At 39.5% G+C, this 27,229-nt stretch overlaps 2 protein-coding genes across 7 annotated transcripts in view; one reads left to right on the top strand and one right to left on the bottom strand.

Annotated features, from left to right (window-relative positions):
- Positions 1-20,774, bottom strand: part of PRORP (protein only RNase P catalytic subunit) — a 147,371-nt gene extending 126,597 nt beyond the window's left edge. Inside the window, exons 1-4 of one of the 5 annotated variants that reach the window (XM_049898600.1) lie at positions 20,696-20,774; positions 19,028-20,339; positions 17,301-17,348; positions 16,466-16,598 (exon numbers count right to left, since the gene is read on the bottom strand). In XM_049898600.1, the coding sequence (XP_049754557.1) occupies positions 16,466-16,598; positions 17,301-17,348; positions 19,028-20,016 (1,170 nt within the window). In that variant the 5' untranslated portion in view covers positions 20,017-20,339; positions 20,696-20,774. Of the gene's footprint in view, positions 1-16,465; positions 16,599-17,300; positions 17,349-19,027; positions 20,340-20,529 lie in introns of all 5 variants that reach the window. The other 4 variants (XM_049898601.1, XM_049898597.1, XM_049898598.1 and 1 more) reach the window with 4 other exon arrangements.
- A 524-nt stretch (positions 20,775-21,298) lies between these two features.
- Positions 21,299-27,229, top strand: part of PPP2R3C (protein phosphatase 2 regulatory subunit B''gamma) — a 27,956-nt gene continuing 22,025 nt past the window's right edge. For both annotated transcript variants that reach the window (XM_049898604.1, XM_049898605.1), the window contains exons 1-2: positions 21,299-21,380; positions 25,025-25,152. In XM_049898604.1, the coding sequence (XP_049754561.1) occupies positions 21,323-21,380; positions 25,025-25,152 (186 nt within the window). In that variant the 5' untranslated portion in view covers positions 21,299-21,322. The remainder of the gene's footprint in view (positions 21,381-25,024; positions 25,153-27,229) is intronic.

The following is a 27,229-nucleotide window of genomic DNA, read 5'->3' as shown; positions in this document are numbered from 1 at the left end:
GGAATTAAACTTGGGTCTCCAACATGGAAGGCAAGAATTCTACCACTGAACTACTACTGCCCCCAAATGAGCTGCCGTTGAGTCAGTTCTGGCCCATGGCAATCCCCATGTGTGTCAGAGTAGAACTGTGCTCCATGGGGTTTTCAACGGCTAACTTTTCAGAAGTGGAATCCCAGGCCTTTCTTCTGAGGCACCTCTGGGTAGACCTGACTCTCCAACCTATTGGTTAGCAGCCCCAAGTGCATTAAGGCATTTGTACCACCTGGGACTCCTCCAGCACTCTAATCCACATTAAATTCCCCACTCTAGCATTGCCCTCAGACCTGCCCCCCAAAAGGTTTTCCTAAGTCTAAAAATCACCAATCCTATTCTAAAACACCAGCAACTAAATACCTACATACATACCCAATGCCGATTCCCTTATAAAACCAATCTCAGCTAGGCTTTAGGAGGAAAGTGCACTGCTTCAAACTAATTCTTATAAAAAAAAGACTGGACCCCAGCTGCTCTAATTTCAGCTAGTGCTCTAAGAGAAAATAGAGAAGTTCTGGAAAGATGAAGGGAACTATCTGGAGTCCGGAAGGAGACTGGAAGGAGTCAGTCTGGTTCAATCTTGAGTTTTTACCCTACTGTACTTCTAAACTCATTGGTTTTCTAGAAGTTTCACATTTTTGTCCATAATTCTTACACCAGCTCACTTGGATGATGCAGAAATCACATACCCATTATTTAGTTTTGATTATGCTGTGGGTGTAGGTGAGGAAGGGGTGCTGGGAAATAACATTAGTGATCTCGTTAGTATCCATTGGATAAGATGTTTATAAGTTCAGGACTACTTATTCATTAATAAGCTTTTACAAATAATCACGTAAAAATAGCTTTAAAACTATATTTTGCAGATAATTAAATTTCTCTCTCAGGTTTTTTATCTGCAAATTTTCAAACCTTGTCATTTGCCACAAATTTTTTAAATTTGAAAAAAAAAAAATAGTTCATAAAAATGACTAGATCTTCAAAAAAAAGTAGAAGGTTCTCAAGAGCTCAGTTCATATCTTTTACAGTTTACAGCTGTCACTCTGAAGCCACTGTTGGGATCTCTGCCCTCCAAACTTAAAACAATTAAAAAAAAAAAAAAAACCCTAAATTAGATCAGCTCTTCACTGACATTTCATTTGGGTCACATGTTCTGTCTTTAATTTGTAGTTAGAGAAACACCAGAAGGCCTTCCCACTGTCAATTAACTGAAGCGATATTATCAAGCAGAACAAACGGTTTGATTTAAACTTAACCTTAAAAACTCAATTAAATGTATCACATGCCATTTGCCTTCATCCGATTTCTTTTTTAGATAGCAGAGCCCCAAGTCATTTACGTTTTATTTAAGAAGTTCTAAATCATGGGATCACTGAGGCTGCTATTGAGATTGACGCTTCATTAGAAGTTCAAAATGACAGGATAATGGTAAGTTGTTATTTCCTTCTTTGTAGTTATCTATTTTTATTGAAATTTTTTATAATTTATAATTATTTTTATAATCAGAATAAAAACCACTTCCATTTTAGAAAGAGAATGATGATGATGAAAGAAGTAATCTCAGTTAATAAAGACCAAAAGAGAAGACCAAGTCGATTCCAACTCACAGCAACCCTTCAAAACAGAACTGCCCCATTGGGTTTGTAAGGCTATAATCTTTACGGGAGCAGACTATCACATCTTTCATAGGGCGGCTGGTGGGTTCGAACTGCCGACCTTTCGGTTAGCAGCCAAGTGCTTTAAACACTGCGCCACCAGGGCTCCTTAAATGAGAACAGAAGGAACTGAATTGATACACTGAATAGTGGGACTGTTGCCTTTGTTTTGTTTTGTTCTAACTTCCTTTGTTAGTATGTTTGTGTAATAAAATTGAGGGAAATAAATTTTACCTATACTTCAAATAAAAAAAAAAAAAGGAAACCACATTTTAAACAAAGTTGCAAAGGTTCCCAAGATCCTTTCTGGGGTTGGCAAGGTCAAAACTATTCTCACAATACTAAGATGTTACTCGCCTTTTTCACTCTCATTTGCTTAAAGTGTACAGAAGAGTTTTGGTGTAGTATCAAAGAATAGCCACAGTTACCTGAAAATGATAACAAAATTCTCTTTTCCAACTTCTCCATAAGGCTGCATTTTCCTTACTTATTTCAACCAAAGCAACATACCACAATAGACTGAATGCAGAAGGTATAAAAATAATGTCTTCCATTAAACCATATAATTGAATCACATAATTTGGAAATATGTAATACAATGCCTCTCTTCTCTTTTTTTTTTTTTTTTGTTTGTTTTGGACAATACAGTTATTTTTCATAAAAAATATGTAATTAGTATTAACATGAAATAGTTCTTATATTGTTATTTTAAATAAATTAATAAATATTTTAAAGGTTCTCAATTTTAATTTCTAATTCAGAAATCTCTGGGTCCTCGACAATTTTTAAGAGTATAAAGGGTCTGAAACCAACAAGTTTGAGAAGTGGTCTTCTAAAGTATTTCTTACTCTATAAAAGAAACAGAACTCTACAAAAGAAACAGAACTCTACAAAAGAGTATTTCTAAAAGAAACCAAAAAAAAGCTACTTAAGACTGAATTTATAGTTTATAGAACAAATGATTAATATCTAGGATTTGCTTCAAAATAATCTGAGGGGCAAGGGGGGAATGGGTGGAAGTATGAATGAAATAAGAGCAGCCATGAGTTAGTAACCACTGAAACTGGGGGATTCATTACACTGTTCTATCTCTGCATATGTCTGAATTTTCCCCTAATAAAAAGCTTAAAGAACTAAATGTGGAAAAAAAAAAAGAAAATCTGATTGCAATTTAACATATTACTAAGAACAAAGGCAGCTAAGAGAAAAAAAGAACTAAATAATACTGAGTTACTTATTTGAAGAACTAATTAAAATAATTAATATTAAACTAACACTATCCATGCAGCTCCAAATTCACTTTTTGATCTTTACTGATGCTTACTCAACTACAGTAAAACCTGCAAAAGCCGGAACCTGTGTAGGCAAAAACCTGTCAGAGAAGACAAATGCAAACATGTTTCACTGGTAGACAGTAATAGTAAGTGATAAGCCTGCACTCTGTCAAAGGCAGAAAACTTGCGAGACCTGGAAACACCAGGCAGCCCCGTAGAGTTCCAGTTCTCAGGTTTCACTGTGGTTTCACATAGTTAAATTGGTGTATGCATAACATTTGAAGTTCCACTTTGTTCCCTTAAAATTCACATATACAGCTTTCATCTCTACCTATTACCACTACTCTGAGTTAAAAAAAGACATAGATACTTTTCAGGCTAATATTAAAAGCAGCTCACCAAATCCTTTAACTTGATTGACCCAGGTGGAGAAGGATAATTTTTAGATGCTACACTATTGCCATCTGCTGGCTGTGTTGTGTAAGTACAGTAAATGTTAGAAACGCTAAGATATAACCTGATATGACTGCGGTTTTCTCCCAAAATTATCCAATATAAAAGAAGCTTGCCATACATTAAAAAAAAAAAAAACCCATTGCCAGTGAGTCAATTCCAACTCACGGAAACCCCATGTATTACACAGTAGAATTACTCCATAGGGTTTTCATGGCTGTAATCTTAACAGACAGAAGCAGATCACTGGGGCATTTTTCCATGGTACTGTTGGGTGGATCTGAACTGCCAACCTTTAGGTTAGTATCAAGCACAGACTGTCTGCACCAACAACAGACCTGCCATAGTCAGGCTTCCCCAAAATCTCACATTAGAACAGTGGTTCTCAACTCTGGCTGTGCTTTAGAATCATCTGGGAGCTTTTAAAAATCCTGATGACCAGGTGCCACGTAAGAGGAATTCAATCCGAATCTTTACGTTACAAAAATGAAAATCAAGCCACAGATTGGGAGAAAATATTTGTAAGATATATATCCAACAGCGGCCTCATATCTAGAATGTATAAACTCTTAGAACGCAATGCCAAAACCACTCAATTTTTAAAATGGGCAAAAGATTTGAATGCTTCATCAAAGATAAACAAATGGCAATTAAGCACATAAAAAGATGCTCAACATCAGTAGTCATTAGGAAAATGTAAACTAAAACCACAATGAGATACTACTTCATCGATTACACTGACTAAAAGAAACTGATCATACCAAGTGTTGGCAAGAATGTGCAGTTAATTTTATCTCCTAAAATGTTCTAATTAACAGGGATCAAATCCATGGTGCTAAAAACCCTGAGCAAAAAGTTAATGGATGACAGGATAGTCACATGGTCTCAAAGTATTACTCCATAGACTACTTACTAATTTGACAGGGAAAAATATACCTTTACAGTGGAGAGGATTAGCAGCCACCCTCTTAATCCAGTGAATACACTTTACATCAGCAATAGTGGGAACAACCTAACAGTATGGGCCTGCTGTAAGAAGCACACAGCATTACCCATGTAGTACTGTCAAAAGCACTTAAGCTGAATCTAATAAAGGGGAAACAATCAGACGGACATTTCAAAATCTTGTTACTCAAAATGTGGTCCAAAGACTAGAATCACATCACTTGGGAGCTCAATCAAAACACAGAAATCTCAGGTCCCACTTCAGACAACTCAATCAAAATCTGCATTTTAGCAAGATCCTCAGGTGATTCACAGGTACAAAACTGGAGAAGCCCTGTGTAAGACAAATAACTCAGATGCTTCAAAAGAGTCACTATCATAAAAACAAAAAAAGAGAGTGGGGACTGGTCTGGATTAAGAGAGATAAAACAATCAAAAGTGCTGGGGAGCCAAGATGGCAGAATAGAGGGACACTTCCAGCGAGCCCTCTTACAACAAAGACCCCCAAAAAACAAGTGAAACGAGTATATTCATGACAAGCTAGGAGCCCTGAACATCAAAAGCAAGATTAGAAAACGAACTGAGGGGCAAAGGGAGGAAGAGACAGTTCAGAAGCCGAGAGGAGTTACCGGACCTGAATTGCAGGGAGCCCTCAGGCACCATTCCCAGGAGCGGTGGTGGCAGGCTGGTACTAGCGTTCGGCCGTAGTTTCCTCAGGGAAAAGCAGCCAGCCACACAACCTACTCACACCTCCGGAATCAGAGAAGGGCGCTCTCAGCAAAAGCTAGCTACTTGCCTGTACTTTACTATCCGCTCCCCCGCCCCACTCCCACCCCTCCCCACTCCCAAGCCGGCTTCAGTGACTGATTTCCCTGGGCCTGAGATAGGCCCTGTTGAGCACCTATAGCCATCCTCCTGTCTTTGGAGAAGGAATAAATTTGCAATTGGGGGAAAAGATAATTTGCCACTGGGGAAGCTCAGGACAGAAGTGGCTCCTGTCCAGGCATAAACGGTCAGTAGACTCTGAATACCTTTGCTCCCTGCATGGACCTGTGTGGGGCTATTTCAGGAGAACAGGCCCTTATTGGCAGACTCCAACTGTTTCAGCTGTGGGGCAGAGAGGTGGTTGTTTGATGTTTGACATTGCTTTGCCTATTAAATAGGGTCATCACCTACCCACATCAGGGACCTAAGGACTGGTGGCTCCACTCAGGTCACCCAGCCACCCGTAACAGGGATCCAAGGATAACGGATACCTCCAAGTCCTTACAACCAAAAACACTGGGTGCCCCTAGTCCATCTGCAGAACCCACCCACCTGTACGCTCTAGGAAACAGGGACATGTTTTCCTCAGAGACACGTGGGGGACGATTCTCAGCCCCCTGCCTTGTTCACAGAGTGTGATCCCCTGCTGCAACCAGATACCAGTACCTACACTAATCACTCCTGCCCCTCTAAGACCGTAGGACAGAGCCTGTACCACACACTTGATTATCAGCTACCTGGGCACCTGAGCTGAATTCATACAAGAAAAGTGAATGGACTCCTAGACTGATATACCTGATAACAGCTCTAGCCATCTGGGGATAGGATGTCACAGCTCCAAAGGTGAAAACAATCAAGCTAGCTCACTCAAGAAACCCATTCGGCATATCAAAACAAAGCAAAGCAAGAAGCTACGACACAGTAAGCAAACATAAAATGAACTAACACAATAACTTATAGATGGCTCGGAGACAACAGTCAGTATCAAGTCACATAAAGAAACAGACCATGATCGCCTCAACAAGCTCTCAAAACAAAGTATCAGGGGATCTTTCAGAGGAAAATGCCTTCCTGGAATTACCAGAAGCAGATTACGAAAGATTAATATACAGAACACTTCAAGACATCAGGAAGCAAATAAGGCAATACAGAACAAGCCTAGGAACACACAGATAAAGCAATTGAAGAAATTTAAAAGATTATTCAGGGACACAAGGAAAAATTTAATAAGCTGCAAAAATCCAGAGACAGACAGCAATCAGAAATTCAGAAGATTAACAATAAAATTACAGAAGTAGACAACTCAATAAACAGTCAGAGGAGCAAAATTGAGCAAGTAGAGGGCAGAATTTCTGAACTTGAAGATAAAGCACTTGGCACTAATATATTTGAAGAAAAATCAAATAATAGCATTAAAAAAAAAATGAAGAAACCTCTATCAAGAGAAATAACCCACAAGTGATTGGAGGAGCAGAACAGGGAGGGACAGAGAAAATACAGAGAGAATTGCTCAAGTTTTGTTGGCAGAAAACTTCTCTGATATTGTGAAAGACGAGAAGATATCTATCCAAAACGCTCATGAAACTCCACGTAAGACAGATTTTAAAAGAAAGTCACCAAGACATATTATAATCAAACTTGCCAAAACCAAAGATAAAGAGAATTTTAAGAGCAGCTAGGGATAAACGAAAAGTCACCTACAAAGGAAAGTCAGTAAGAATAAGCTCGGGCTAACTGGAAGAACCACACAGGCAAGAAGGCAAAGGGATGACTTATATAAAAAACTGAAGGAAAAAAATTGCCAGCCAAGAATCTTATATCCAGAAAAACTGTCTCTCAAATATGAAGGTAAAATTAGGACATTTCCAGATAAATAGGGAATGTGTAAAAACCAAACCAAAACTACAAGAAATACTGAAGGGAGTTCTTTGGTTAGAAAATCAATAACATCAGGTATTAATCCAAGACTAGAACACTGGGTAGAGCAATCGGAGGTCAATCCAGATAGGGAAATCATGAAAATAAATCAAGATGAAAAAACACTAAAAACAGGGAAACAGTGATGTTATTATGTAAAAGATAACATTAAAACAATAAAAAGGGACTAAGAAACGTAGTCATAGCTCTTCCATATGGGGAGGAAGACAAGGCGATACAAAGAAATAAAAATTAGGTTTAAATTTAGAAAAATAGGGGTAAATAATAAGGTAACCACAAAGGAGACAAATGATCCTACACATCAAAATAAAATATGAGAAAAAAATAGAGACTCAACAGAAACAAAATCAACAACAACAAATATGAGGAAAGGACAATATATAAAGATAATCTACTCAGCACATAAAATTAAGTGGGAAAAAGAAACTGTCGACAACACCCAAAAAAGACATCAAAATGATAGCACTAAATTCATACCTACCCGTAATTACGCTGAATGTAAATGAACTAAATGCACCAATAAAGAGACAGAGAGTGGCAGAATGGATTAAAAAACACAATCTGTCTATACGCTGCCTACAAGAGACACACCTTAGACTCAGAGACAAAAACAAACTAAAGCTTAAAGGATGGAAAAAGTGTATCAAGCAAACGACAATCAAAAAAGATCAGGAGTGGCAATATTACTTTCTGACAAAATAGACTTTAAAGTTAAATCCATCATAAAGAATAAGGAAGAACAAAATATAATGATTAAAGAGACAATATATCAAGAAAATATAACCATATTAAATATTTATGTACCCAATGACAGGGCTGCAAGATACATAAAACAAACTCTATCAGCATTGAAACGTGAGATAGACCGTTCCACAATAATAGTGGGAGACTTCAACACACCACTTTCGGTGAAGGACAGGACATCCAGAAAGCAGCTCAATAAAGACATGGAAGATTTAAATGCCACAATAAACCAACTTGACCTCATAGACACATACAGAACACTCCACCCAACAGCAGCCAAGTATACTTTCTTTTCTAGTGTACATGGAACATTCTCTAGAATAGACCACATATTATTAGGTCATAAAGAACCCTTAGCAGAATCCAAAACACTGAAATATTACAAAGCATCTTCTCTGACCATAAGGCCATAAAAGTAGAAATCAATAACAGAAAAAGCAGGCAAAAGAAATCAAACACTTGGAAACTGAAAAACACCCTGCTCAAAAAAGACTGCATTATAGAAGACATCAAGGATGGAATAAAGAAATACATAGAATCCAATGAGAATAAAAACACTTCCTATTAGAACCTTTGGGACACAGCAAAAGCAGAGGTCAATTTATATCAATAAATGCACACATACAAAAAGAAGAAAGGGCCAAAATCAAAGAATTATTCCTACAATGTGAACAAATAGAGAGGAACAAAAGGAACCATCAGGCACCAGAAGACAACAAATAATAAAAATCAGAGCAGAACTAAATGAAATAGAAAACAAAAACAACTGAAAAAATTAACAATACCAAAAGCTGGTTCTTTGAAAAAAATCAACAAAATTGATAAACCATTGACCAAACTGACTAAAGAAAAACCGGAGAGGAAGCAAATAAATCAAATAAGAAATGAGATGGGCGATATTGCAACAGACCCAACTGAAATTAAAAGAATCATATCAGATTACTATGAAAAAGTGTACTCTAACAAATTTGAAAACCTAGAAGAAATGGATGAATTCCTAGAAAAACACTACCTACCTAAACTAAAGCAAACAGAGGTAGAACAAATAAATAGACCCATAACAAAAGAAGAAATTGAAAAGATAATCAAAAAACTCCCAACAAAAAAAAGCCCTTACCCGGATGGCTTCACTGCAGAGTTCTACCAAACTTTCAGAGAAAAGTTAACACCACTACTACTAAAGGTACTTCAGAGCATAGAAAAGGATGGAATACTCCCAAACTCATTCTCTGAAGCCAGCATTTCCCTGATACCAAAACCAGGTAAAGACACCACAAAAGAACAAAATTACAGACTGATATCCCTCATGAACTTAGATGCAAAATCCTCAACAAAATTCTAGCTAACAGAATTCAACAACGTATCAAAAAAATAACTCACCATGACCAAGTGGGATTCATACCAGGTATGCAGGCATGGTTTAACAGTAGAAAAACAATTAATATAATCCATCATATTAAATAGAACAAAAGATAAGAATCACATGATTTTATCAATTGATGCAGAAAAGGCATTTGATAAAATTCAACACCGATTCATAATAAAAACTCTCAGCAAAATAGGAATAGAAGGAAAATTCCTCAACATAATAAACGGCATTTATACAAAGCCAATAACCAACATCATCCTAAATGGAGAGAGCCTGAAAGCATTCCCCTTGAGATCGGGAACCAGACAATGATGCCCTTTATCACCACTCTTATTCAACAGTGTGTTGGAGGTCCCAGCCAGAACAATTAGGCTAGATAAAGAAATAAGGGGCATCTAGATTGGCAAGGAAGAAGTAAAAGTATCTCTGTTTGCAGATGATATGATCTTATACACAGAAAGCCCTAAGGAATCCTCCAGAAAACTACTGAAACTAATAGAAGAGTTCAGCAGAGTATCGGGGTTCAAGATAAACATACAAAAATCAGTTGGATTCCCCTACACCAACAAAAAGAACATCGAAGAGGAAATCACCAAATCAATGTCATTTACAGTAGCCCCCAAGAAGATAAAATACTTAGGAATAAATCTTACCAGAGATGTAAAAGACTTATACAAAAAAAACTACAGTACACTTCTGTAAGAAACCAAAAGAGGCTTACATAAGTGGAAAAATATACCTTGCTCACGAATAGGAAGACTTAACATTATAAAAATGTCTATTCTACCAAAAGCGATCTATACATGTAATGCAATTCCGATCCAAATCCCAACGACATTCTTTAATGAGATGGAGAAACAAATCACCAACTTCATATGGAAGGGAAAGAGGCCCCAGATAAATAGGCATTACTGAAAAAGAAGAACAAAGTGGGAGGCCTTACTTTACCTGATTTTAGAACCTATTACGCCGCCACAGTAGTCAAAACAGCCTGGTACTGGTATAACAACAGATACAAAGACCAATGGAACAGAATTGAGAATCCAGACATAAATCCATCCACATATGAGCAGTTGATATTTGACAAAGGCCCCAAAGCAGTTAAATGGGGAAAAGAGAATCTTTTTAACAAATGGTGCTGGCATAACTAGATATCTATCTGCAAAAAAACGAAACAAGGCCCGTACCTCACACCATGCACAAAAATGAGCTCAAAATGGATCAAAGACCGAAATATAAAATCTAAAACGATAAAGATCATAGAAGAAAAATTGGGACAACGTTAGGAGCCCTAATACATGGCATAAACAGGAGACAAAACATTACTAACAATGCAGAAGAAAAACAAGGTAACTGGCAGCACTTAAAAATCAAACACCTATGCTCATCTAATGACTTCATCAAAAGAGTAAAAAGACCACCTACAGACTGGGAAGAAGTTTTTTGCGATGACATTTCTGATCAGTGCCTCATCTGTAAAATCAACATGATACTGCAAAAACTCAACTGCAAAAAAACAAATAACCCAATTAAATAATGGGCAAAAGGTAAGAACAGACACTTCACTGAAGAAGACCTTCAGGCTGCTAACAGATACATGAGGAAATGCTCAGGATCATTAGCCATTAGAGAAATACAAATCAAAACTACAATGAGATTTCACCTCACTCCAACAAGGTTGGCATTAATCCAAAAAGCACAAAACAATAAATGTTGAAGAGGCTATGGAGAGATTGGAGCACTTACAAATTGCTGGTGGGAATGTCAAATGGTACAACCACTTTGGAAATCGATTAGGTGCTTCCTTAAAAAGCTAGAAATAGAACTACCATTAGATCCAGCAATCCCACTCCTCGGAATATATCCTAGAGAAATAAGAGCCTTTACACAAACAGATATATGCACACCCATGTCCACTGCAGCACTGTTTACAATAGCAAAAAAGATGAAAGCAACCAAGGTTCCCATCAACAGATGAATGGATAAATAAATTATGGTATATTCACACAATGGAATACTACACATCCATAAAGAACAGTGATGAATCGGTGAAACATTTCATAACATGGAGGAATCTGGAAGGCATTATGCTGAGTGAAATTAGTCAACTGCAAAAGGACAAATATTGTATAAGACCACTACTATAAGAATTCAAGAAATAGTTTAAACAGAGAAGAAAATATTCTTTGATGGTTACGAGGGGTAGGAGAGGGGCATTCACTAATTAAATAATGGATAAGAACTACTTTAGGTGAAGGGAGAGACAACACACAATACAGGAGAGGTCAGCACAACTGGACTAAATCAAAAGCAAAGGAATTTCCTGAATAAACTGAATGCTTCAAAGGCCAGCGTAGCAGGGGCGGGGGTTTGGGGACCATGGTTTCAGGGGACATCTAAGTCAATTGGCATAATAAAATCTACTAAGAAAACATTCTACATCCCACCTTGGAAAGTGGCATCTGGGGTCTTAAATGCTGGCAAGCAGCCATTTAAGATGCATCAATTGGTCTCAACTGACCTGGACCAAAGGAGAATGAAGAACACTAAGGATACAAGGTAATACGAGCCCAAGAGACAGAAACGGCCACATAAACCAGATACTACATCAGTCTGAGACCAGAAGAGCTAGATGATGTCCGGCTACATCACACGACTGCCCTGACAGGGAACACAACAGAGAAGCCCCGAGGGAGCAGGAGAGCAGTGGGATGCAGACCCCAAATTCTCGTAAAAAGACCAGACTTAATGGTCTGACTGAGACTAGAAGGACCCCGGTGGTCACTGCCCCCAGGCGTTCTGTTGGCCCAGGACAGGAATCGTTCCCAAAGCCAACTCTTCAGACAGGGATTGGACTGGACAATGGGAAGGAGAGAGATGCTGGTGAGGAGTGAGCTTCTTGGATCAGGCGGACACTTGAGACTATGTTGGCATCTCCTGCCTGGAGGGAGATTAGAGGGTAGAGGGGTTTAGAAGCTGGTGAAATGGACACGAAAAGAGAGAGTGGAGGGAGGGAGTGGGCTGTCTCATTAGGGGTAGAGCAATTGGGATTATGTAGCAAGGTGTATATAAGCTTTTGTGTGAGAGATTGACTTGATTTGTAAACTTTCACTTAAAGCACAATTAAAAAAAAAACAAAACAATGAAAAGCAATGAGTAAACGTTGATTGAATCCTGGATCGAGGGATGGAGGGAAGTTATGAAATACATTTTTGGTGGATAACTGGGGAAATCTGCATATCAACTTTTTATTCCATAACACTGAATTAATGTTAGTTTTCTTAAATGTGATAGCACTTAGTTACATAAAATTTTCTTTCTTAGAAGATACATGTTGAAATATTTAAGATACAGTGTCATCATTTCTGCAATTTACTTTCAAATGCTTCATACAAAAACAGAGAGAAAGCAAATGCATCATAATATTTAATAATTGGTTTCTCTAGACAAAGGGTATATAGGTGATCATTGTGCTACTTTTTTCACTGTTTCTGCAGGATGAAAAAAACATTTTAAATAAAAAATTGGGACTAGGAAGATTATTCAATTAGCACACAACAGAAATGGTCAGTCTTTGGTAGCAAGCAACATGATTCACACAACCTTGCATCTACCTTAACACCTGACTCAGGAGATACATATAAGTGCTCAATAGAGGTATGTTGAGAGAACAGGGAATTTACTGGCTTAAAGTATGTTTTAGCTGGCTGAAACTCCTACTAAAGCACTAAGCGCTGCTACAACCACAAGGCTGTCAGACATACATGGAACTAGGATTGCTACTGTAACTTCGGATTCCATGAGAGGCAGTAGAGTATAATGGCAAAGGTTTTGAGGTCAGTCAGACCTAGATTTTATTAGTGGGGTGTCCTTGGGCAGATTTACTCTCCCAATGTCTGAATCAATTTATCTGTAAAATAAAAATAAAACAGTACCTTTTAGGGTGGTTGTAAGGATTAAATGAGATATAAGACAAGGGATGTCTGTAACCAACAACACACAAGCTCCACAAGATAAGCTAGATGACCGGGATCTTCTAAAAATTAAACATTTATGCTCATCAAAAGACTTTACCATAAGGATAAAAAGAGAACCTACAGACTAGAAAAAAATTTTTGGCTATTGTAAGTCAGACAAAGGTCTAATCTCTAAAATCTATAAGAAAATCCACCACCTCTGCAACAAAAAGACAAATAATCCAATTAAAAAATGGGCAAAAGAAATGAACAGACACTTTACCAAAGAAGACACCCAAGTGGCCAACAGACACATAAGGAAATGCTCATGATCTCTGGCAACAGAGAAATGCAAATCAAAGCCACAATGAGATATTGACACGAATCAATAAAAGAAGAAATAACAAATGTTGGAGGGGCTGAAGGGAGATCAGAGCTTTTATGCACTGCTGGTGGGAATATAAAATGATACAACCATTTGGAATATGATATGGCACTTTCTTAGAAAGCTAGAACTAGAAATACCATATGATCCAGGAATCCCACTCCTTGGAATATATCCTAGAGAAATAAGAACCTTTACACACCCATGTTCATTGTAGCACTGTTTACAATAGCAAGAAGATTGAAGCAACCTAGATGCCCATCAGTGGATGAATGGATACAAAAATTATGGTATATTCACACAATGGAATACTATGCATCAATAAAGAACAAGGATATATCTATGAAACATCTCATAACATGGAGGAATCTGGAAGGCATTATGCTGAGTAAAATTAACTAATTGCAAAAGGACAAATATTGTATGAGACCACTATTATAAGAACTCAAGAAAAGGTTTAAACACAGAAGAAAATATTCTTTGATGATTACGAGGGTGGGGAGGGAGGGAGGAAGAAGGGTATTCACTAATTAAATAGTAGACAAGAACTATTTTAAGTGAAGCGAAAGACAACACACAACACAGGAGAGGTCAGCACAACTGCACTAAACTAAAAGCAAAGAAGTTTCCTGAATAAACAGAACGCTTTGAAGGCCAGCGCAGCAGGGGCAGGGGTTTGGGCACCATGGTTTCAGGGGACATCTAGATCAACTGACATAACAAAATCTATTAAGAAAACATTCTGCACCCCATTTTGGTGAGTGGCGTCTGCAGTCTAGCAAGTGGCCATCTAAGATGCATCAATTGGTCTCAACCCACCTGGAGCAAAGGAGAATGAAGGACACCAAAGACACAAGGTAATTATTAGCCCAAGAGACAGAAAGGGCCACATAAATCAGAGAATACATCAGCCTGAGACCAGAAGAACTAGATAGTGCCCGGCTACAACCAGTGACTGCCCTGACAGTGATACAACAGAGAATCCCTGATGCAGCAGGTGAGCAGTGGGATGCAGACCTCAAATTCTCATAAAAAGACCAGACTTAATGGTCTGACTGAGACTAGAAGGACCCCAGAGGTCATGGTCCCCAGGCCTTTTATTAGCCCAAGACTGGAACCATTCCCAAAGCCAACTCTTCAGACAGGGACCGGACTGGACTATGAGATAGAAAACAATACTGGTGAGGAGTGAGCTTCTTGGCTCAAGTAGGCACATGAGACTATGTTGGCAGCTCCTGTCTGGAGAGGAAAGGCACAAGGGGACAGAAGCTAGCTGAAAGGACACAGGGAATACAGGGTGGAGAAAAGGAGTGTGCTGTCTCATTAGGGGGAAAGCAACTAGGAGTACCTAGAAAGGTATATGTAAATTTTTATATGAGAGACTGACTTGATTTGTAAACTTTTCACTTAAAGCACAATAAAAATTTTAAAAATTAAAAAAAAAAAAAAAAAGGTGTGTAGGGTCTGGGCTCTTAAAAGCCTGTAAGCAGCCATCTAGGATATTCCACTGGTCTCACCCCTTCAGTAGCAAGCAAGAATGAAGAAAACTAAAGATACAGGAGAAAGATTAGTCCAAAGGACTTATGGACCACATTTACCATGGCCTCCACCAGACTGAGTCCAGTACAATGAGACAGTACCCATCTACCGCCACTGACTGCTCTGACAGGGATCACAGTAGAAAGTCCCGGACAGAGCTGGAGAAAAATATAGAACAAAATTCTAACTCAAAAAGAAAGAACAGACTTGCTGGCCTGACAGAGACAAGAGAAACCCTGAGAGTACAGCCCCCAGACACACTTTCAGCTCAGTAACGAGGTCACTCCTGAAGTTCACCCTTCAGCCAAAGACTGAACAGACCCATGGAACAAAACAAGACTAAAGGGATGCACCAGCCCTGGGGCATGGGCTGGAAGGCAGGAGGGAACAGAAAAGCTAGTAACAGGGAACCCAGGGTTAAGAAGGGAGAGTGTTGACATCTCATGGTGTTGTTAACCTATGTCATACAACAAAGTGTGTACTAACTGTTTGATGAGAAACTAGTTAGTTCCGTAAACTTTCATCTACAATGCAATTTAAAAAAAAGATAATGGATATAAAGTACTTAGCATTACTTTAAGTATTAACTGTCACTTTAGCAACAAAGCCAGCTCAAAGGTATTCTATCAATGGCAATATTGTTTTTATGGACCAGATTTGGACTTTATTCTGCAGTTAAACATCTTAATATAATCTAGGCATATTTTCTGAAACTTGTAAGTGATGTGAGAAAGCAAAACAATTATCCCTTTTCATTTTTGTTTGGAACCTTGAAAAAAAAAGCACTCAGAAAGATGATGGGCAACCTTTCGCCAAGAATGACCAACAGGAAAACGTTTTACTTCTTCAATTAATCTTACCAAGCCAGCATAAAGTATTGCAGATTAGCAAAATAAAGTTACTATAAATGACTTAAAACATTCCAATTCAATACTAAGAAAACATAATTTTGTCAAGTTACCCTAAGCTCTCTTAACCAGAAAAGTTGTGAGAAACCAGCATGCTTTCATGGGAGTTTACTGAACACAGTTTTCTGGAAACAGTTAGTTGAAGTGTATTTTTGCCCAGATGTACAATGACTGATGTACAAGGTCTGACATCAATAGATGGATAACAGTCTAACCCAATCATTCCATGAAATGTTAAAGCAAAACACTCTTTTCTAAAGGTTGGCAAAGAATGGTTTGGCTGCTTGGTTTTAGAAATAAAGTTCACTGAAACACAGCCATGCCCGTTCATTTATATATACTGTTTAGGCTGTTCTTTCTACAACAGCAGAGTTTCAACAGAGATTGTATGGTCCGCAAAGCCTAAAATATTTACCTTTTGGCCTTTTATAAAAAAAAGTTTGCTGAAACATGCTCTAACCAAGCAATTCCAGAATGCAATAAAACCTGCTCCAGACTCACCTCAGGTGTCGTCTTTTTATATTGGTCACCTCCATCTATCACATTTCTCATGATATTTTCCTTGAGAAATTCATACTCTTCTGGACTCAGGTAAATAGACTCCATGGTTTTTCCACAACCCGAACATCGACCACTGTAATTATAATTATGTTAAATAATGCCCTGGAAAAAGAACTTAATTCTAAAATGAATAATCCTAAGACATAAGGAAATTGAAAGGTAATAAAAACATGAAAACCTTCATAATCATCACATGCATGTTTTTTTATAAAACTGATATTACACATCACTGTGCCAGGAAACCCAAGATAGCACACTGTTGAGCACGCAGGTGAAGTTTCTGAAGTCATTCAAAATACACAACTGGGTCCTGAAAATCCAGGAGAAAATATTTTACGGCTTCACACCAGGCTCACTGTACCTACAGGAGAAATGTTCTGCAAATTCTCTAATACAAAATATAGCTTTTTTCCTAAGGTTCTCTAATTATAGACTTCATTATCCTATCCCTGTTGTTGCTGTTAGGTGTCGTCAAGTTGATTTCCACTCATACCAACCCCATGAGTCTGAGTAGAAATGACCCATAGGGTTTTCTACGCTGTCATCTTTACAGGATCAGATCACCGGCTCTTTCTCCCAAGGAGTTGCAGGGTGGGTTTGAACCACCAACCTTTTGGTTAGCAGCCAAGCACTTAACTGCTATACTACCAGGGCTCCATCCTATCCCTAAAAAAAAGGTGTTCTTAATTTCTTTTCCTTTCTTTTAACCAATAGCAACAAAGCCTACTAACCCTGAATTAAACAAGTTAAAAGTAAACTAAAAATTGGCCTTTACCTTTTCTGGATTGTGGTGAATTGTCCTTTCCATTGTTCTCCAGGAACACTACAAAAGAGATTGTAAAAACCAAATCATCACAAGATTAAATTCCTACTGAATCAAAAGCTATTTAGTGTATTTAGAAACTCTGTAAGCAAGAGCTCTGAAAAGTTAAGATTTTCCTAAAATGGTTTAATTGAAAAGTGGTTGTTACACTGTGATGGGATTAAGGAACTGATGTACCCTACTCTGAATTTCCTCCTTCCCCTCAGATCCCCTCCTGCCACCCTACTCTCATCTTCTTTAACTCCAAATTTATCTCACTGGTGCTGTATAGAAAGCAGTTGACCTTAGTAGTGTAACCTCTAAACAAAACCCAACTCTAACCTTCTCCACAATGCCGCCAGAGATTTTTCTAGCCCAGAATAACTTCTCTCTTATGTTATTATCTTATACACCACGGTTATTTAACTGTCAGGTATTGTATTCCCAGTTAGGGTGTGGATGCCATCCTAAGAGATCTTCCATCATAAAGCATTCTCAGTTCTTAGCCTAACTGGAGGCATTAAAAAACTATTTATATATTTATTTGCTCAATCATCTTAACCTTTACTCTTTCTCCTTGCATATATTACCATCAAATCCTATTGGTTCCATTACCTCCCCAGTTACTTTATTTAGGACCTCATCATTTCTCGCCCAAGCCTACAATTGCTTCCAACAGATCTCCCCATTTCCAATCTTAATCCCTCCCCAGTCTACACTTCTCAATGCCTTGGCAGTTCCCTTTCTAATACCGCTTCAAAACCAGCACTCTTGACTCTCAGGCATTCAAAGATTTTCACAGTCTGACGACTCCTCCACTCGTATTCAAAATCTTTGTTAAATGACTGAATGATTACTTAGCCCAAAAGACAATTAAGTGTAATTTTCACTTCAACACTTTATAAATACGATTTGTAGTAGAAAAGTAAGAGAAAACCAGAGGGAAGGGATATATTTTTAGAAAAAGAATCTAAAGCAAATTAAAAAAAAACTAGTTTTTTTTTTTTAGTTTTTTTTTTAATTAGTGGTGGAAAAATAAAAGACTGGAGCAACAACAGGCATGTAGCCAATAACAAAAAATAAAAGCAATGGGAAAGTAAAGGAGATGGCCTTGGAGAGAAAGCAGCCAAATGATGGAAATAGCCAAAGGAACTAGAAGCATGAAGATCTCCCATTTTAATATCTGCATATCAGATTTGATCACGATCCCCCTGTCAGCTCTAATCACCTAAACTGATGAAGAGCAGAGACTAAACAGAATACATACCTGCACACCAGTCGCTAGGTTTCAGGGGAATTTCTGAAAATACTAATGTGAACCAGAAATAGCTCCAGCCAAATGCTATTACCTTTTCTTCCTATGAACTCTAGTCACAAGTACTGACCATTAAGCATCAACATCATACTAGGTGACTCAAAAAACGAATCATCCTTCTAAAAGGAAAAAATACATGAAAACTATAAATGCTCTAAAATTTCCCTTTTATGCGATGGGTGGAGACTAACACACATTATTTTCACTGCTACTTTTTAAAAAACTTTTTCAAAAAGTTTAAAATTTTTTCTTGAAACAAATCTTACTACGAGATGGACAATAAGTACACTCTGAATAACAACTGTTCTCAGCAATGACCAAAAAAAATGGGCTACTTTTATGTATAGGTATTAAAAGCACACATCTAAAAACAACTCACAATTACCTCTCAAACCATGCTTTTATACTATGTGCAAATGACTCCCCAGGATATAGCTGATTATTTCTCAGATACAAAAGAATGTCTAGTAGTTTGTTTGCATACTGATGGTCCTTTATATCTTTTCCAAAATCAAAGAAGGCTTCTAAAGTTTCCAACATAGGTATAAGATCATGACCTAGCAATTTCTGATACAGATTCCAAGCTGTGTTTACATCTTGATGAAGGAGGGCTCCCTGGATACAGTCATCATAGTTCCTTTTTGAAGGGATCATGACTTTTTCGAAGTCTTCTAACAGCAGCAAGGCCTCTCTCCATCTGTCTGTATGGATTAATCCCCGGATAAGAAGACTGTAACCCGCTGGTTCTAAAATTTTGTATCTGACTTTCATGATTTCATAGACGTCAATAATTTCTGATTTCTGCTTATGAAAGACACAGAGATATAAATACTTCACCAGTAAATCATAGCTTACAATACCATTGTTTTTTGCAGCTACCCACGCCAACAGAGATTTGGCCACATCTATAGAGCTACGAGAGTAAGTTATCTGTGAGCTGATCCAATTTTCGAAATTGCCCTTTCCTTTGAAATCTTCCTTAAGTTTATCCCACTCCTCTGAATTCAAAGGTCTTGTTGGGAGTTGAATAGTGTCCCTCAGAGGCGATGAGACAGGCTCTTTACTCTGAGGATTCATCTCTGCTCTCTTCCGAGCTGCTCCAGCTGCAAAAAGATGAGGAGAATCAGAAGAAACTTGCTTATTACTTCCCTCATCTCCTTTCCTGTGATATCTGGTCTTGGCTTTCAGGAGATTCAGTGCTTTGGTATTCTGTGGAGACGCTGTTTTAAGAGAAAACCACCTCTGTCGGTTCCAGATGCCATAGCTGTCCACGAGAAAGAGAGAGTGAGGAGAGTATCCTGGGACTAGCCCAAGGTACGGGTTATTCTTCCAAAGCTTAGAAAAGCTTCGAAACCCAGACAAACAGAAAGTCATTATGCAGGGAAATCAGCACCAGATAGCGAGAAAGATGTTCAAAAAGCCTCTACTTCTACAGCAAAATTAGGTGCTTGGGGGTGGAGCGGTAGGAAGAGGACGAACAACTTTTAAAAAGACTTCCAGTTTCTCCTTTAAAGATAAATCAGGGTTCTTCTTTTGGGAATAGATGATAGCAACGAAGACCGGTTAGCTATCTCCATTAAACAACGGTCAGGGGATATCCGACCTCGGTGGCAGGCCCCAGAACTAGGGGACACGGCAGAAAATCCTGCTCTCCGAACTAGGATCCTCCGGTGCTTGTTATATTCCCCACCGCGAACCTGAGGAAAAAGCACAAGGCGGGCTCATATCAGCTCACGTGGATCACGAATGTCCTCAAAAGGGGCAGGATCCCCTGACAGCCTTGCTGAAAAGGGGGCGCAAAGTCGAAAATCGCGACCAGGAGTTGCTAAACCCAGGCCCGCCAGCAACAAAGACAAACGCGAAAGTCAAAATATAGGGGGCCCTCACCACCGTTCCCCGGGCCGCAGCACGGGCCAGAAGGGGTGTGGACTGGGGTTAGCCGAGTCAACAGCTCAGGTAAGGAAGAGAGGTCCACGAACCGCCCGGCCTTGACTGCATACCGATGGAGCACAAACAAAATTCACTTCATTCAACAACTCACCACATCACTCACGTTGAAAGCAGCCGTAAATACGGCGGAAACTACCGCGTCCACAATGCACCGGGACAGTCCCGGCCCGCAGGGGCCTGAGCAAAGCGGGCGCGGGCGTTCCGCTAGGCCTAGACACGAGAAAAAGGGTGATTTCGAGGCTTTTAGCGGCAGAAGGCGCTGCTGGAAACGTGTATAAGATTCAGGGAACCTTTAGGGCCTCCAGATAACCGCAATGAACAAGGGAAACAAATTGTGAAGGAAAAAAGCCCTCCCCCTGAGCCGGAAACTCCAGTGGACTCCTGAGTCACGTGGCAGACACGCGTTAAAGAACCAAGACGAAAAAAAGCACGGCTTTCTTTATCCGGCCCCTTTAAAATCGAGATGGATGAGGTTGGGAAGACTCCTTAAGGAGAACCATTTTCCTTTTTAACTTCTGCTTTCCGACCGTAGCGTAATCGCCGTATTCTCCGCGACTACTACCGTAATCGTTTTTGTTTCTTTAACCCAGACTTCCGCCCATGTCCAAGATGGCCGGTTGAGCCGCTTTCCCAACCCTTTCGGTTACCGGGAGGCATCTGACGTCCGAGCTGGTCGGGGGTGGTGCAGTTAGTCAAAAGCAAATGCAGGAGCTGCAGCGCGGAGTTCGCCATGGACTGGAAAGAAGTTCTTCGCCGGCGGTTAGCGACACCTAACACCGGTCCACACAGTGAGTTTGGAAAGGGCCACCGGCTGGGATAACCCGGCCCAAACTTCGGGGGTCGGATGGGGAATAATGGGAAGGAGGAACCACTGGGAGCCTCACTCTTCCCTTCTGTAAAGCCGCCCCTGACAAAGGGGGCGGAGTGGATTGTGGTTTCGAATCCAGAGAGGTTTGGTCTGAACTTTCCATTGAGAGGATTGAGGTGAAGAAGAGTCATTCACTTCCATGGTCTTCACTTAGACTTGTGAGGAATAACTGAGAACCCCGGCTCCAACAACTCTCAGACCCTACCAGAACTTTAACCCATTGATCTTGCCGCCTTTTACTGTCACACTTCTTGTGCTTATTTCCCTGCCTACCTGTCTTTGATTTCAGAATCCAGTTTTCTTGTCCCTTTCCTTTTCTTCACACTCAACCTGTTAACCAATCTGGTTAAATCCGTCTTTCTTCTTATTTCCCTGCACCCAGGGAAGCTGAAAGTGACTGGAAAAAACAGAACCGTGATGAGTTCTCTCTTTTAATTCGTGCCCAGTAACCTAAACTAGGTCTTTTAGACACTTTTACCATGCTTTCCCTGGTGGCACAGTGGTTAAGCGTTTGGCTGCTAACCAAAAGGTTGGCAGTTCCAATCCACCAGCCGTTCCTTAGAAACTCCGAGGGCCAGTTCTCCTGTGTCCTGAAGGGCCACTATGAGTCGGAATCGACTGGATAGCAACCAGTTTGGGTTTTTTTGGTTTACCATGCTTTCTAGATGTTAACTCTCCTATACTCTAAGGTAATTCTTTTCACTCCTTCTCTCTCCTCATATCTCCAGTATGTCCTACCCACTCCCTGCTTGTGATGAACTTGTTTTTTACATCACTGAGAGAATAGAAACAAGCAGAGGAGAACCTCACCTGCTCCCATTTACCATTTCTGTCTGCCCCTACATAGATGCCCATACAGTCTTACTGTTAAAATGATGAACTAACTGTCCATGCTTCTATTTGAGACAGTCCTTCTCCTCTAGCATTAGAGCATTCCCTCCTATTCACTGAGTTCACTCCTGCATTGTCCTCTCTCATGCATCATCAGATTTCCCTTCTCTACTGGATCATTTCCATCATTACTGACAAACATGCTGTAATATTCCTGTATCTTAACAAAAATCATTTGGTCCCACATCCCCCTCTAGCTTCTGACATATTTCTCTGAACCCATTGTAGGAAAGCTTCTCAGAATAGTTGTCTATACTTGTACTTTTTCCACTTTCTCCTACTGTTCTCTTTTGAACTCAACTTTATTCTTTCACAGATATTTATTGTATGCCTGTTATATTTCAAATACTGTTCTAGCTGTGCAGTGAACAAAACAGACAAAAATCCCTGTCCTTATAGAACTTACACTTTAGTGTGGGGAGAGACAATAAAGAAAATAATTAGTAAATTATATACATTATACAAGGTCCTGTTTAAGGCTGTTTCCTTCATCAGCATTTTAGATCCCATCCTTTGTGCTAGATCCCATTCTTACCTACTCAAGAATGTACTCATGCAGTTGTCCTGTCTTCTGTATCATCAGTTTTTATTCTTCTACGGCTGGGTTGCTGGTCAGTGCATGGTTGTGTTCGTGCATGTGGATTCTGTCTGTAGCAACAAATTTGAATACGTTAAAAACTGTGACTAGGAGAATGATGGCTATATGTCTAAATACTACCCTTAAGCATTCAGAGTGGCTTAGGCTAATCCATTCCGTAAATCCATTTCAAAAAACATTTGTTTAGCACCTACTAAATACCTCCTAGTAGAAAACCTGATGGCATAGTGGTTAAGAGTTTGGCTGCTAACCAAAAGGTCAGCAGTTTGAATCTACCAGGCTGTCTTTGGAAACCGTATAGGGCAGCTCTACTTTGTCCTGTAGGGTCACTGAGTCAGAACCAGCTTGGCAACAGGTTCTTCTTTTTTTTTTTTTTAAGTACTTACTGGAGCCCTGGTGGTACAGTGGTTAAGAGCTCAGGCAGCTAACCAAAAGGTTGGCAGTTCAAATCCACCAACTACTCCTAGGACAACCTAAAGGGCAGTTCTACTCTGTCCTTTAGGGTTGCTATGAATCAGGATTGACTGAACAGCAATGACTTTTTTGGACCTCAGGTGGCACAGTGGTTAAGAGTTCAGCTGCTAACCAAAAGCTCAGCAGTTAGACTCTACCAGCCACTCCTTGGATATCCTGTGGGGCAGTTCTACCCTGTCCTATAGGGTTGCTATGAGTTGGAATCAACTTGACAGCAACAGGTTTGGTTTGGTTTAAGTACCTACTAGGAAACATGGGGAGCCCTGGTGGTGCAGTGGTTAAAGCTTGGCTGCTAACCCAAAGGTGGGCAGTTACAATCCACCAGCCGCTCCTTGGAAACCCTATTGGGTGGTTCTACTTTGTCCCATAGGGTCGCTATGAGTTGGAATCAACTCGACGGCAGGGGGTTTAGGAGCCCTGATAGTGCAGTAGTTACGCGCTTGGCTGCTAATGAAAGGTCAGCAGTTCGAACCCACCAGCCACACTACAGGAGAAAGATATGGCAGGATGCTTCCGTAAAGATTTACAGCCCTAGAAGTCTATGAGGCAGTTCTAGTCTGTCCTATAGGGTCACTATAAGTTGGAATCGACTCGATGCCAGTGGGTTTGGTTTGGTTTTTGGTAAATACCTACTAGGAACCCTGGTGGCACAGTGACTTGGCTCCTAACCAAAAGGTTGGCAGTTCAAACCTACCATCCACTCCACAGGAGAAAAGATGTGATGGTCTGCTTCTGCAAACATTACAGTGTTAGAAATTCTGTGGGCAGTTCTACTCTGTCCTGTAGTGCCACTAAGAGTTGAAGTTGACTCAATAGCAATGGGTTTGATTTTTTTTTTAAGTACCCAAAAGAAAGGGAAAATTATGATTTGATATGATATTAAACTTTAAGATTTCAGAAGAGGACTAGGTAAGACCCATGGTCTTTCTGTGAAACTGAGTGACAGAAGTGGAGTAGAGGTGAAATCTTTTAGAGTTGAAGGGATCAAGGTCACCCACCTAAAAGTTTAATTCTTCCTAGGTGATTGCAGGACCTTGAGGTTAAGAGCATCATGGTCCACAAATAAGTGTGGGGGAATGGCTGGATGAGAGTGGTACATGCCAGCAGCAGACAGGTTGGAGGGTAATAACGCCCTATGGTGCAAGCTTTAGAGGGAGGGTTTTTGCATTAGGTGGAGAAATAGTAATTTGGAAGGGACAGGCTGAAACTCCATCAGGTCAGGGGCTGTGCTTGTTTCGTCTCCCTTCTAGCCAGAGGCCTAGTACAGTACTTTGTACATAGTAGGTGCTCAGTAAATATTTTTGGTTGAATGAATTAGGAATACTCCAGAGGTTTGTAGGAGAGGCAGTGACTTGAGGAAGAGACAAGCTTTAGTGATACAAAGAAGAGGAAACATTTTGAGAAGTGGCTGAAGATGTAGCAGAGCCTGTTTACAGTGGTAGGTAGTGATCCTTTTTATTTCAAAAAAGTTAATATAGCATGTAACATAATTGGGAAGGCCTTGTAGCGCTGTAACAGTTTTAATTTGACTACAGTATATAGGATGACCTGAGTAAAAGTATTATTTGACTTTAACAGTGCTTGATTTGTTTTGTTACCAGAAAAAAAAACTGAGCAAGAATTAAAAGATGAAGAAATGGATTTATTTACCAAATACTACTCAGAATGGAAAGGAGGTAGAAAAAACACAAATGAATTCTATAAGACGATTCCCCGGTTTTACTACAGGGTAAGTGGTATCTAACCAAATGCCTTGCAGACTTTGTAATTGTAAAAGTGGCATCAGGATTTTATATTTTAAAAATAAATAAATCGAGCATTATATTTTCAATTTCGTATATTTACCGTCTCATTCTAGTTGATCTTATCACTATTATAAAACACTTTGGATTGATAAAATCTTAAGTTTTAATATATAAGTTGTTATAAGAACATAGTTGTTACTTGCACCCTTTGACCTACGGACTTCTTTTTTTTTTAATTTTTATTGTGCTATAAGTGAAAGTTTACAAAGAAGTCAGTCTCTCAGGCAAAAGCCTACGTGCACGTTGCTACATACTCCCAATTGCTCTCCCTCTAATGATACAGCCCGCTCCCTCCCTCTGCTCTCTCTTTTCATGTCCATTTCACCAGCTTCTAACTCTCTCTACCCTCTCATCTCCCTTCCAGGGAGGAGATGCCAACATAGTCTCAAGTGTCCACCTGATCCAAGAAGCTCACTCCCCACCAGCATCCCTCTCCAACCCATTGTCCAGTCCAATCCCTGTCTGAAGAGTTGGCTTTGGGAACGATTCCTGTCCTGGGCCAACAAAAAGTCTGGGGTCCATGACCACTGAGGTCCTTCTAGTCCCAGTCAGACCATTAAGTCTGGTCTTTTTACGAGAATTTAGGGTCTGCATCCCACTGTTCTCCTGCTCCCTCAGAGGTCCTCTTTTGTGTTCCCTGTCAGGGCAGTTATGTGATGTAGCCGGGCATCATCTGGCTCTTCTGGTCTCAGGCTGATGTGGTCTCTGGTTTATGTGGCTCTTTCTGTCTCTTGGGCTCGTATTACCTTGTGTCCTTAGTGTTCTTCATTCTCCTTTGATCCAGGTGGGTTGAGACCAAGTAATGCATCTTAGATGGATGCCTGCTAGCATTTAAGACCCCAGATGCCTCTCTCCAAGGTGGGATGCAGAATGTTTTGTTAATAGATTTTATTATGCCAATTGACTTAGATGTCCCCTGAAACCATGGTCCCCAAACCCCCACCCCGCTGCTACGCTGGCCTTTGAAGCATTCAGTTTATTCCGGAAACTTTGCTTTTGGTTTAGTCCAGGCCTGCTGACCTCTCCTGTATTGTGTGTTGTCTTTCTCTTCACCTGAACTAGTTCTTATCTACTATCTAATTAGTGGATACCCCTTTCCCGCCTTCCCTCCCTCCCACTTCTTGTAACCATCAAAAAATATTTTCTTCTCTGTTTAAACTGTTTCTTGAGTTCTTATAATAGTGGTCTTATACAATATTTGTCCTTTTACAATTGACTAATTTCACTCAGCATAATGCCTTCCAGATTTCTCCATGTTATGAAATGTTTCACAGGTTCATCACTGTTCTTTATCGATGCATAGTATTCCATTGTGTGAGTATACCATAATTTATTTATCCATTCACCTGTTGATGGGCACCTTGGTTGCTTCCATCTTTTTGCTATTGTAAACAGTGCTGCAGTGAACATGGGTGTGCATATATCTGTTTGTGTAAAGGCTCTTATTTCTCTAGGATATATTCCAAGGAGTGGGATTGCTGGATCTAATGATAGTTCTATTTCTAGCTTTTTAAGGAAGCACCAAATCGATTTCCAAAGTGGTTGTACCATTTTACTTTCACACCAGCCGTGTATAAGTGTTTATGGACTTTTTTAAACAACCCGTTTTTATTATGAATATTGGTAGTAGATATTCTATTGTATTATATTGTCAGGTTTTTATAACACTTAGGCTTACTTGGCTACTCATGTTACACAAGGTGTAAAAAGTTTTTCTTCCAGGCTAAAGTGAAAAATAGATCGAGAGTGGAAAACTTAAAGTGTTACACTTATGTATTTCCTCATACCAATATTTCCTTGTACCAAAGTTATAAAGAAGTTTTTGAAGGGCTGTCATGTAAGATTTAATTTTAATCTTAGAAATTATTAGAGAGATACTCAGGTTTGTCATGCATAAACACATTTAGTTTATTGCCAGGTACTCATGGCAAGGCATACAAGTAAGATCTCGTGATATTAACGTGGACCGGAACATCAGAATTAGTCATTATAGTCACAGTG

This window comes from Elephas maximus, chromosome 10 (genome assembly GCF_024166365.1).
Source record: "Elephas maximus indicus isolate mEleMax1 chromosome 10, mEleMax1 primary haplotype, whole genome shotgun sequence".
Taxonomy (NCBI): domain Eukaryota; kingdom Metazoa; phylum Chordata; class Mammalia; order Proboscidea; family Elephantidae; genus Elephas; species Elephas maximus.
This window is presented reverse-complemented; position numbering and strand designations above follow the sequence as displayed.